The sequence below is a fragment of the Natator depressus genome, chromosome 1 (assembly GCF_965152275.1).
Source record: "Natator depressus isolate rNatDep1 chromosome 1, rNatDep2.hap1, whole genome shotgun sequence".
Classification (NCBI taxonomy): domain Eukaryota; kingdom Metazoa; phylum Chordata; order Testudines; family Cheloniidae; genus Natator; species Natator depressus.
The window spans coordinates 3,468,355-3,482,170 of NC_134234.1; the positions used below are offsets into that span (position 1 = coordinate 3,468,355).

The 13,816-nt window shown below is 43.6% G+C and overlaps 1 protein-coding gene across 1 annotated transcript; it reads right to left on the bottom strand.

The window, feature by feature from the left end:
* Nucleotides 1–91: 91 nt before the first annotated feature.
* LOC142000270 (olfactory receptor 52E4-like) lies at nucleotides 92–1,090 on the bottom strand. Its single transcript, XM_074974469.1, has one exon. It carries the CDS (start codon nucleotides 1,088–1,090, stop codon nucleotides 92–94), a length of 999 nt encoding a protein of 332 aa, XP_074830570.1.
* Nucleotides 1,091–13,816: the final 12,726 nt, after the last annotated feature.

Genomic DNA, 13,816 nt, shown 5'->3' on the forward strand with positions numbered 1-13,816 from the left:
GTAAGTGATTCAGGGAAGAGGGTCTGGCACCACAACACCAGCAAATTCTGTATGGAGCTCTGTCTGAAAGCGAGAGCACCAGGAGAAAACTTTAGGTCCCTTTATGAGTAAAGAGCCAGAGCAGCCTGTCCCGGATCTGTTTGGTCCTCACCCCGTAGATGATGGGGTTTAGCATGGGGGGCACCAGGAGGTACACGTTGGCCATGAGAACGTGGAAATGCAGGGGCACATTGCGGCCAAACTGGTGCGTGAGGAAGGAGAAGAGAGATGGGACGTAAAAGGTTAAGATAGCAAAGAGGTGGGAGATGCAGGTCCCAAAAGTCTTGAGCTGGGAGTCCTTTGTGGGGAGGCTGAAGATGGCCCTGAGGATCTGGATATAGGACACGGTGATCAAAAGCATATCCACACCCATCCCAGAGAATAGCAAAAAGAGGCCATAGTAACTACTGACTCGGATGTCAGCGCAGGCCAGCTTCAGCACGGCTATGTGATCGCAGTATGTGTGGGGGATGATGTTGGTTCTGCAATATGGCCACCGCCTCGCCAGGAAGGGATAGGGCAGTACAAATATGCTGCTGCGCAAAACCACGGCCAGGCTGATCTTGGCCACCATGGGGTTTGTCACGATGGTGGAATGTCTCAGGGGATGGCAGATGGCCACGTAGCGATCCAAGGCCATGGCCACGAAGATCCCAGTCTCCATCCCTGTGAAGCAGTGAATGAAGTATATCTGGGTGAGGCAGGCACTGAAATCAGTCTCCCTGGAATTGAACCAGAAAATGCTCAGCATTTTGGGCAGGATGGATGTAGGCAGGACCAGGTCGGTGACAGCCAGCATGCAGAGGAAATAGTACATGGGCCCATGGAGGCTCGGCTCCCTCTTCACGATGAACAGGATGGTGAAGTTCCCCAAGACAGCTATGATGTACACGGTGCAGAAAGGGATGGAGATCCAGACATGGGCCACCTCCAGGCCAGGAATGCCCAGGAGGATGAAGGTGGAGGGGTTGGTGAAGTCGGTTATGTTGGAATCTGACATGGAGTAGGGGAGAAGGTGTCCAACTCTGAGGCAGAACGGCGTCTCCTGCATGTATCGTACGTCCCCCTGACTTTCTGTATGTGCCCAGGGTCTAGCATGATGGTTGCAGGACAAATACCTGGATGGAGAGACAGTGTTAATGTGAGACACTACATGCACTACTGGGGGCTGTTCTCACGGGTGAAGCAGATTGGTCGCTCTTCACACACTGAAAAATGACATTTTCATTATTCAGAGGAATGAATTATAAACTGACCCTACTAATGCCAATTCCATGTTTCATGGTGCTCCATGCGTCAATAATTCCTACACATCGTGGTGTGGGAAACCTTCACAGGCGCCAGAGGAAACACAAGCGTGGATACTGTTTATACATCATCTATCCATCATGCAATGAAGCAATGAAACCCAAGCTAGAGAGTCCATGCTGTAGGGAGTTCCCCATTCACAGATTTCAGAGTAGCAGCCGTGTTAGTCTGTATTCGCAAAAAGAAAAGGAGGACTTGTGGCACCTTAGAGACTAACCAATTTATTTGAGCATGAGCTTTCGTGAGCTACAGCTCACTTCATCGGATGCATAAAGTGGAAACTGCAGAAGACATTATATACACAGAGACCATTCACATAGTTGCTCAAAATCCGAGTAGAAAAAACAAACCTTTTCCAAGCTGCGTGCTGAGGAAACATCCCAATGAGAACATACCTCAGCAAAAAGACCCAGGCATCATTGATAGCAGCTCCATGGAAACAGTTGCTCATTCACAGCAGTGGCCAAAACAAAGACAATGTTTGGATACCTAAGGAAGGGGATGGAGAATAAACTGCTCTGGATATGTGCTCAGTTGTGGTCACTCAGTCTCTATAAAGTGTATAGCAGATAGAAAGGGGATTTCTGAGACAGGCTATGAGAATGGGGGAGGCTGCCAGATACAGAAAGACTGAATAGTCTGGGACTGTTTAGTTTAGAGAAGAGACAAAGAAGGGGGCATATGATAGAGGAGAACAAAATAAACAATGGATCTGATTACATTCAAATGGAGAAACAGAGAACAGTTCCCTACCAGTAATATTGATAGACACTTAGTGCTTCAAAAGGGCTAATTCCCCTAAGCTGAGACAAAATATCAATAAAACTGATTGGGAGGAAAACTTTAGACAGAAAAATGGGAATGAATACCACAGTCAAGAAAGTGGACAACATTAGCTAAAAAGCCCTTTCAGTGGCAAAGGGAAGGCAGCAATCGGGGTGGAGGTGGGGAGGAAGCAGCATATAACCAGCTGTAAAAAGGGAAAATAAATAACAAACAATACAAATTGGAATTTTTGAAAATTGATAAGAAACATGAAAGGTATCAAGGAGAAATCCGTGCTTGGCAGGGCTAAGGATCACAAGAAGAGGGTTATTCAGTATATTATGAAGAAAAGAAATCCTAGAAAAGGTTTAGGCCAATTCCTAGAGGGAGAAAGGAAACTTGTTAATGTTGCAGAAAAGGTAGATGTGTTCAAGAAATATTTTTGTTCTGCATTTGGAAAGAAGCAGTACGAGGTACTCATATCACATGAGGTGATAAAATACATATATATGAAAAAGCATATACAGGACAGCACTGTGTTAAATTTAAACAATTAAAAATAAAGAGAAAGCTTTTAAAAAAGATTTGACAGGATTATGAAACAGTGGAAAAGCTGGTCTGGGATTAGTAAAAAAGTCTAGGAATATAATTAATGCCAGTCAATGACTGGATTTATGGAAAACAGGTCTTGACAAACAAACCCAATTTCATTCTTTAATAAGAGAACACATTTGGTTGATCAAGGGAACCACACAGATGCAATAGGCTTCAATTTCTCTGAGTCATTTGATTTACTAGGGGAAAACATTCAGATAAAAAAATAAACACTGTACAATATCAGTAGAACATATGTTAAATGGACTACAAACTGTCTAACTGATAGATCTCAGAAAGTAGAATGGGCCATTGTCAGTGAATGGGGTTGTTTTGAGTGAGTTTCTGCAGGGATCAGTTCTAGGCCTGATGCTATTCAATATTTTCATCAATGATCTGCAAGCAAATAGAAAATCACTGCAGATAAAATTAGCAGATGGCCTAAAGATTGGCAGAGTGGTTACAATGAGGAGGCCAGGGCATGTACATTGATTGATCTGGAGCATTCTGTGAGCTGGGCTCATGCAAACAAAATGTTTTAATGCAGTCAAATGCAAAGTGATCCTCTCTGAACAGGGAATGCAGGCCCGACCCATAGACTAGGGCACTGTATTACGTAACACAAGGAACCCAGAAATGGATTTAGGGGTCATTGTAGACCACCAAATCATTGTGAGCTCCCAGTGTGATGCTGTGGCCAAAAGGGCTGATGTGATCCTTGGATGCATAAACAGGGGAGTGGTGAGTTGGAGCAGTGGAAGGATTTTACCTCTGCGCATGGAATTTTTGAAAACGACTGAGTCCAATCCTGGGGTCCACATTTCAAAAATGATCTTGAAACATTGGAGAAGGTGCAGAAAAGAGATACAAAAATGATTTGAGGCTGGAGAAGATGCCAGTGAGAGACTCAAAGACCGTCATTGATTTATCTTAAATAGTAATAATGGGATCTTTAATCTAGCCGAGAAAGGCGGAGCAAGGCTGGAAGCTGAAGTCAGACAAATTCCAGTTGGAACTAAGGACCCAGTGTTTAGCATTGAGGGCAACTCATCATTAGGACAAACTGCGTTGACCTCTAGCTGTCTACATTGGGGTTAGGATGTAGCTACATCTCCAAGCGGTGTGGAGTTTTCTTTGGATATTGCAAAAAAAGCAAATGCAATTTTCGGTTGCATTAGCAGAGGCATAGAATGCAAGTCATGGAAAGTGATAATACCTCTCTACTAGGCGGTGGTTAGGCTTCAGCTGTGGTACTATGTCCAGTTTTGGTCACAAATGCATAGAAAGGATGTAGAGAAACTGGAAAGGATCCAGAGGCAAGAGACAAAGAAGATCAAAGGGATGGAATGCAAGGCATAAGAACATATGAGAGGCCAAACTGGGTCAGACCAAAGCTCCATCTAGCCCAGAATCCTGTCTTCCAATATATCTTTTTTGAAATGGGTCGACCACATCTGCATGCAGTATTCAAGATGTGGGTGTACCATGCATTTATACAGAGGTAATATGATATCTTCTGCCTTCTTATCTATCCCTTCCCTAATGGTTCTAAAATTCTGTTCACTTTTTTGACCGTTGTTACACACTGAGCAGATGTTTTTAGAGAACTATCCACTATGACTCCAAGATCTCTTTCTTGAGTGTTAACAACTAATATAGACCCCATCATTTTATATGTATAGTTGGGATTGTGTTGGAATCTGACATGGAGTAGGGGAGAAGGTGTCCAACTCTGAGGCAGAACGGTGTCTCCTGCATGTACCGTACGTTCCCCCAACTTCCTGTATGTGCTCAGGGTCTAGCATGATGATCACAGGACAAATGCCTGGATGGAGAGACAGTGTTAATAAGAGACATTACATGGACTACTGGAGGCTGTTCTCATGGGTAGAGCAGATTGGTCACTCCTCACACACTGAAAACTCATATTTTCATTAGTCAGAGGAATGAATTATGAACAACTGACCCTACTAATGCCAATTCCATATTTCATGGTGCTCCATGCGTCAATAATTCCTGCACATCATGGTGTGGGAAATCTTAATAGGCACCAGCAAGAAACATGAGTGTGGATACTGGTTATCCATCATTGTTCCTTAATGCAATGAAAGCCAGGCTGGAGTGTCCGTGCTGTAAGGAGTTCCCCATTCACCCAGTTGTTCAACATCTGAGAGTGGAAAAAAAACCCAAATTTTTGCAAAGACATGTGCCGGGGGATACATCCCAACTAGAGCACAGCTCAGGGAAAAGACCCGGGCATCTTTTATAGCAGCTCCACAGAAACACCTGCTCATTCGTAGCAGTGGCCAAACAAAGACAATGTTTGGATGCCTAAGGAAGGGGATGGAGAATAAACTGCTCTGGATATGTGCTCAGTTGTGGTCACTCAGTCTCTATAAAGGATATAGCAGAGAGAAAGGGGATTTCTGAGACAGGCTATGAGAATAGGGGAGGCTGCCTGATGTGGACAGACTGAAAAGTCTGTGACTGTTTAGTTTAGAGAAGAGACAAAAAAGGGGGCATATGATAGAGGAGAACAAAATAAACAAAGGAACTGATTACATTCAAATGGAAAAAATGGAGAACAGTTCCCACCCAGTAATATGTGTGGACATGTAGTGCTTCAAAGGGGCTAATTCCCCAAAGCTTAGGCAACATATCAGTAAAACTGATTGGGAGGTTTAATTTAGAGAGAAAAATGGGAATGAAACTTGGGAGTTCTTTAACAAGAGTTTATTAGACAGCTAAAACTCCACAATACCACAGCCAAGAATTGGACAACTTTGGCTAAAAACCCGGTTCAGTGGCAAAGTGAAGGCAGTAATTGGGGCTTGGGGTGGGAGGTGAACAACACAGAACAAATTGGAAAAAGGGAAAATAGATAACAAACAAATTGGAATTTTTGAAAATTGATAAGAAACGTGAAAGGTATCAGGGAGAAATCCATGCTTGGCAGGGCTAAGGATCCCAAAAAGGAGGTTATTAAGTATATTAAGAAGAGAAGAAATCCTAGAAAAGGTTTAGGCCAATTCCTAGAGGGAGAAAGGAAACTTGTTAATGTTGTAGAAAAGGTAAATGTGTTCAAGAAATATTTTTGTTCTGCATGTGGAAAGAAGCGGTAGGAGGTACTCATATCACCTGAGGTGATGAAATACACATATATGAAAAAGCATATACAGGACAGCACTGTGTTAAATTTAAACAATTAAAAATAAAGAGAAAGCTTTAAAAAAAAGATTTGACAAGATTATGAAACAATGGAAAAGCTGGTCTGGGATTAGTTAAAAAAAAGTCCAGGAATATAATTAATGCCCGTCAACAACTGGGTTCATGGAAAACAGGTCTTGTCAAATAAACCCAATTTCATCCTTTAATGAGAGAACACATTTGGTTGATCAAGGGCACCACACTGATGCAATAGGCTTCAATTTCTCTAAGTCATTTGATTTAGTAAGGGAAAACATTCAGATTAAAAAAACACTATACAATATCAGTAGAACACATATTAAATGGACTAAAAACTGGCTAACTGAGAGATCTCAGAAAGCTGTTGTCAATAGGTCATTGTCCGTGAATGGGGCTATTTCTAGTGGGTTTCTCCAGGGATAATTCTAGGCCTGATGCTATTCAATATTTTCATCTATGGTCTGGAAACAAATAGAAAATCACTGCAGATAAAATTAGCAGATGGCCTAAAGATTGGCAGAGTGGTTACAACGGGTAGGTACATCGACTGATCTGGAGCATTTGGTGAGCTGGGCCTATGCAAACAATAGGTTTTAATACAGACAAATGCAAAGGGATCCACTTGGAACAGGGAATGCAGGCCTGCCCCACAGACTAGGGCACTGTATTATGGGACCCGGGGACCCAGAAAAGGATTTAGGGTCATTGTGAGCTCCCATTGTGATGCTGTGGCCATAAGGGCTGATGTGATCCTCAGCTGCATAAACAGAGGAGTGGTGATTTGGAGCAGGGGAAGGATTTTACCTCTGCGCATGGCATTGGTGAAACCAACTGCCCCCAGTCCTGGGGTCCACATTTCAAAAAGGATATTGAAACATTGGAGAGGGTGCAGAAAAGAGACACAAAAATGATTTGAGGCTGGAGAAAATACCAAACAGGACCCAAAGACCTTCATTTATTTATGTTCAGTAGTAATAACGGGATCTTTAATCTAGCCGAGAAAGGCAGAGCCTGGCTGGCAGCTGAAGCCAGACAAATTCCAGTTGGAACTAAGGACCCAGTGTTTAGCACTGAGGGCAACTCACCATTAGGACAAACTGCGTTGACCTCCTGCTGTGTTCACTGTGGTTAGGATGGTACAGCTACATCTCTCAGGGTGTGGATTTTTTTGCTACTGAAAAAAAAATAAAGCAAACACAATTTTCGGTTGCATTAGCAGAGGCATAGAATGCAAGTCATGGAAAGTGATAGTTCCACTCTACTCGGCGCTGGTTAGGCTTCAGCTGCAGTACTATGTCCAGTTTTGGTCACAAATGTTTAGAAAGGATGTAGAGAAACTAGAAAGGATCCAGAGGCAAGAGACAAAGAAGATCAAAGGGATGGAATGCAAGGCATAAGAACATATGAGAGGCCAAACTGGGTCAGACCAAAGCTCCATCTAGCCCAGTATCCTGTCTTCTGACAGTGGCCAATGCCAGGTGCCCCAGAGGGAATGAACAGAACAGGAAATCATCAAGTGATCCATCCCCTGTCTCCCATTCCCAGCTTCTGGGAAGCAGAGGCTAGGGACACCATCCTGGCTAATTGCCATTGATGGACCTGTCCTCCATGAACTTCTCTAGTTCTTTTTTGAACCCCATTATAATCTTGGCCTTCACAACATCCTCTGGAAAGGATTTTCACAGGTTGACTGTGCATTGTATGGAAAAATATTTCCTTTTGTTTGTTTTAAACCTGCTGCCTATTGATTTCATTTGGTGAACCCTAGTTCTTCTGTTATGAGAAGGAATAAATAACACTTCCTTACTTATTTCAGAGTAACAGCCGTGTTAGTCTGTATTCGCAAAAAGAAAAGGAGTACTTGTGACACCTTAGAGACTAACCAATTTATCTGAGCATGAGCTTTCGTGAGCTACAGCTCACTTCATCGGATGCATACTGTGGAAAGTGTAGAAGATCTTTTTATGATGTCAGAGTTGTTTCTGAGGCAACTGCTTCTGTTTCATAATCAAAAAGGCTGACAAAGGAGGTGCTGTTGTCATCATGAATAGGTCGGAATATGAACAAGAGGCTGCTCGGCAGCTCTCCAACACCACTTTCTACAAGCCATTACCCTCTGATCCCACTGAGAGTTACCAAAAGCAACTACAGCATTTGCTCAAGAAACTCTCTGAAAAAGCACAAGATCAAATCTGCACAGACACACCCCTGGAACCCCGACCTGGGATATTCTATCTACTACCCAAGATCCATAAACCTGGAAATCCTGGGCGCCCCATCATCTCAGGCATTGGCACCCTGACAGCAGGATTGTCCGGCTATGTAGACTCACTCCTCAGGCCCTACGCAACCAGCACTCCCAGCTACCTTCGAGACACCACTGACTTCCTGAGGAAACTACAATCCATCGGTGATCTTCCTGATAACACCATCCTGGCCACTATGGATGTAGAAGCCCTCTACACCAACATTCCACACAAAGATGGACTACAAGCTGCCAAGAACACTATCCCCGATAATGTCACGGCTAACCTGGTGGCTGAACTTTGTGACTTTGTCCTTACCCATAACTATTTTACATTTGGGGACAATGTATACCTTCAGATCAGCGGCACTGCTATGGGTACCCGCATGGCCCCACAGTATGCCAACATTTTTATGGCTGACTTAGAACAACGCTTCCTCAGCTCTCGTCCCCTAACGCCCCTACTCTACTTGCGCTATATTGATGACATCTTCATCATCTGGACCCATGGAAAAGAAGCCCTTGAGGAATTCCACCATGATTTCAACAATTTCCATCCCACCATCAACCTCAGCCTGGTCCAGTCCACACAAGAGATCCACTTCCTGGACACTACAGTGCTAATAAACGATGGTCACATAAACACCACCCTATACCGGAAACCTACTGATCGCTATTCCTACCTACATGCCTCCAGCTTTCACCCTGACCACACCACACGATCCATCGTCTACAGCCAAGCTCTGCGATACAACCGCATTTGCTCCAACCCCTCAGACAGAGACAAACACCTACAAGATCTCTATCAAGCATTCTTACAACTACAATACCCACCTGCTGAAGTGAAGAAACAGATTGATAGAGCCAGAAGAGTTCCCAGAAGTCACCTACTACAGGACAGGCCTAACAAAGAAAATAACAGAACGCCACTAGCCGTCACCTTCGGCCCCCAACTAAAACCCCTCCAACGCATTATTAAGGATCTACAACCTATCCTGAAGGATGACCCAACACTCTCACAAATCCTGGGAGACAGGCCAGTCCTTGCCTACAGACAGCCCCACAACCTGAAGCAAATACTCACCAGCAACCACATACCACACAACAGAACCACTAACCCAGGAACCTATCCTTGCAACAAAGCCCGTTGCCAACTGTGCCCACATATCTATTCAGGGGACACCATCACAGGGCCTAATCACATCAGCCACACTATCAGAGGCTCGTTCACCTGCACATCCACCAATGTGATATATGCCATCCTGTGCCAGCAATGCCCCTCTGCCATGTACATTGGTCAAACTGGACAGTCTCTACGTAAAAGAATAAATGGACACAAATCAGATGTCAAGAATTATAACATTCATAAACCAGTCAGAGAACACTTCAATCTCTCTGGTCACGCGATTACAGACATGAAAGTTGCGATATTACAACAAAAAAACTTCAAATCCAAACTCCAGCGAGAAACTGTTGAATTGGAATTCATTTGCAAATTTGATACAATTAACTTAGGCTTGAATAGAGACTGGGAGTGGCTAAGTCATTATGCAAGGTAATCTATTTCCCCTTGTTTTTTCCTACCCCCCCCCCCCAGACATTCTTGTTAAACCCTGGATTTGTGCTGGAAATGGCCCACCTTGATTATCATACACATTGTAAGGAGAGTGGTCACTTTAGATAAGCTATTACCAGCAGGAGAGTGGGTTTGTGGGGGGGGGGGCGGGGGGTGTGTGTGTGAGAAAACCTGGATTTGTGCTGGAAATGGCCCAACTTGATTATCATACACATTGTAAGGAGAGTGATCACTTTAGATAAGCTATTACCAGCAGGAGAGTGGGGCGGGAGGAGGTATTTTTTCATGCTTTGTGTGTATATAAAAAGATCTTCTACACTTTCCACAGTATGCATCCAATGAAGTGAGCTGTAGCTCACGAAAGCTTATGCTCATATAAATTGGTTAGTCTCTAAGGTGCCACAAGTACTCCTTTTCTTTTTACTTCCTTACTTACTTTCTCCACACAAGTCATGATTTTATAGACCTCTATCATACCCCCTTTTCCAAGCTGAAAAGTCCCAGTCTTATTAATCTCTCCTCATATGGAAGCCGTTCCATACCCCGAATGATTTTTGTTGCCTTTTTCTGAACCTTTTGCAATTCCAATATATCTTTTTTGAGATGGGGCGACCACATCTGCACACCGTATTCAAGATGTGGGCGTACCATGGATTTATATAGAGGCAACATGATATTTTCTGCCTTATTATCTGTCCCTTTCTTAGTGATTCCCAACATTCTGTTCGCTTTTTTGGCTGCCACTGCACACTGAGTGGGTATTTTCAGAGAACCATCCACACTGACTCCAAGATCGCTTTCTTGAGTGGTAACAGCTAATTTAGACCCCACCATTGTCCTTGTATAGCTGGGATTATGTTTTCCAATGTGCATTGCTTTGCATTTATCAACACTGAATTTCATCTGCCATTTTGTTGCCCAGTCACCCAGTTTTGAGAGATTTGTTTATAGCTCTTTGCAATCTGCCTGCCTATCTTGAGCAATTTTGCGTAATCTGCAAATTTTGCCACCTCTTTGTTTATCCCTTTTTCCAGATCATTTATGAATATATTGAATAGGACTGCCTCCAGTACAGACGCTTGGGGGACACCACTATTTACCTCTCTCCATTCTGAAAACTAACCATTTATTCCTGCCCTTTGTTTCCTATCTTTTAACCAGTTCCCAATCCATGAGAGGACCTTCCCTCTTATCCCATGACAGCTTTCTTTGCTTAAGAGCCTTTGGTGAGGGACCTTCTTCTGAAAATCTAAGAACACTATATTCACTGGATCCCCCCAGTCCACATGCTTGTTGACCCCAATCAAAGAATTCGAGTAGGTTGGTGAGGCGTGTTTTCCCTTTACAAAAATCATGTTGACTCTTCCCCAACAAATTATGTTAATCTATGCGTCTGACAATTTTGTTCTTTACTATCTTTTCAACCAGTTTGCCTGGTACTGAAGTCAGGTTTACCGGCCTGTAATTGCTGGAATCACCTCTGGAGCCCTTTTTAAAAACTGGCGTCACATTAGCTATCCTCCAGCCGTCTGGGACAGAAGCTGATTTAAAAGATAGGTTACAGACTATGGTCAGTAATTCTGAAATTTCATATTTGAGTTCCTTCAGAACTCTTGGGTGAATCCCATCTGGTCCTGGTCACTTCTTGCTGTTTAGTTTATCAGTTTGTTCCAAAACATCCTCTAATGACACCTCAATCTGCGACATTTTCTCAGATTTGTCACTTAAAAAGAATGACTCAGGTTTGGGAATCTCTCTCACATCCTCAGCTGTGAAGACCGATGCAAAGAATTAATTTATTTCCTCCTCAATGGCCTTATCATCCTTGAGTGCTCCTTTAGCATCTCGATCGTCCATTGGTCTGACTGGTTGTTTAGCCGGCTTCCTGCTTCTGATGGACTTAAATACAGGTATTTTTTTGGTATTACTTTGAGTCTTTGGCTAGCCGTTCTTCAAATTCTTTTTTGCCTTTCCTAATGATATTGTTTTCCTTTCATTTGCCAGATTTATGCTCCTTTCTATTTTACTCACTAGGATTTCACCTCCACTTTTTGAAGGATGCCTTTTTGCCTCTCTCTGCTTCTTTTACTTTGCTGTTTCGCTACTGTGGCACTTTTTTGCTTCTCTTACTATGTTTTTTAATTTGGGGTGTACATTTAAGTTGAGCCTCTATTATGGTGTCTTCACAAAGTTTGCATGCAGCTTGCAGGGATTTCACTTTGAGAGCTGTAGCTTATACTTTCTGTGTAATTCGCCTCCCCATTTTTGTGTGGTTCCCCGTCTGAAATGAAATGCTACAGTGCTGGGCTGGTGTGATGTTTTCCCCACCACAGGGATGTTCAATTTAATTATATTATGCTCAGTATTACCATGCGCTCCAGCTATATACGATCAAAGGCGAAAAAAGCTGGGTATGTTTAGTTTGGAAAAGAAGAGATTGAGGTGGGACATGATAGCTGTCCTCAGATACTTGAAAGGCTGCTATAAAAAGATGGAGAAATGTTGTCTCTTGCCACAGAGGGCAGAACAAGAGGCAATCGGTTCAAAGTACAGCATATAAGATTTTGATTAAATTTCAGGAAAAACTTCCTCACTGTAAGAACAGGAGGACAAAGGGACAGACGCCAAAATAGGTTGTGGAAGCTCCTTCAGTGGAGAGTTTCAAAAGGAGGCTCGATAGTCATCTGTCTGGGATAGTTCAGATCCTGCATCTTTGCAGGGAGTTCGACTAAATGACCCTTGTGGTCCCTTCTAATCCTATGTAGACAAGGCCTCAGTCACACACAAGGCATTTGTCTTAATGGTCTTAATTGGTCTTAAGGGACCAGAGATCAGTAATTCTCATCAGTAACTATCATCAGACTGTGTAGCACCTTTCACTGAAGGATCTTCAAAACACCTAGCAAAGGAAATACTGGCATAACGGTGTCAAATTTAATGGCTTGTGCAATGCAGGAGATCAGACTGGATGATCTAATGGTCCCTTCAGGTCTGAAACTCTATGAATTTACTGATAAAGAAAACAGAGCAGGTATTTATATTCACTGTTTCATAACAGATGAACAATGGACCATTCAATTACATTGCAAGTCTGAACATATAAAACTGATAAAAGAAAATTGTTAACATAATACACATTTGGCCTGTGGAACTCCTTGCCACAGACATTACTGGAGCAAAGAGCTTCGCTGAACGGCATTCACAAATGGATTGGCCCTTCTAGGTGGTGATGGTAGCACCAGCATTAGTTAAGGCAGTCTGACACCTTCCATTAGAAAACCTCATTTTCAGTTGCTTGTAAATTTGCCAAACTTTAACCAGTTGGACTGAAATTTCCCATGCAGGGTTTCCAATTCCAGCTGAATCATGCTTTGGACATTTCAGGCGTAACAGCTCAGACAAGTTCTGAAATGAAGCTAGGAGAAAGCATGTCTTGCCCATGTCAGCCGCCCAATCTCCCGCCCCCCAGCCCCAGCTGGTAGCAGCCAGAGCCCTGGGATGCTAGAGGAGGAGGTGACAGTCTTTTTGCATGAACACCTAAGTGTCTCCTGAGGCCTTTACTCAGGGCTTGTCTACACTACCCGCCAGATCAGCGGGCAGCGATCGATCCAGCGTGGGTCGATTTATCGCTTCTATTATAGAGGCGATAAATCAACGGCTGAGCACTGTCCCGTTGACTCCGGTACTCCACCAGAACGAGAAGCATAAGAAGAGTCGATGGGAGAGTGTCAGCTGTCGACTTACCTCAGTGAAGACACTGCAGTCAGTAGATCTAAGTACGTTGCCTCCAGCTACGCTATTCACGTAGACAAGCCCTCGGTTCTTACTCCAAGGGGAGTTTTGCCTCAGTGGGGCCTAAGCAAACTACAGGCTACGGTCTCAGAATTTGACTTTTGTATTGTCCATCTACTGACACCTTTCCTCCTGAAGGATCCACTGTGCCACTGAAATCGAGCCGCCTTGGGGATGGAGGCCATGAGCCGGCGGGGGAGGGAGGAGCAAAGAGGGACATTTAGGGCAACGATATGGGTGCAAATCCGTCCCCTGTGGCAAGGGCCCTGGGATGTTTAATGGCTGCACAGAGAGGAAAGGACCCCACACCT

What these genes read in the sequence shown, in the direction of transcription:
- LOC142000270 (XM_074974469.1), bottom strand. Translation starts at nt 1,090, where the DNA reads ATGCAGGAGACGCCGTTCTGCCTCAGAGTTGGACACCTTCTCCCCTAC.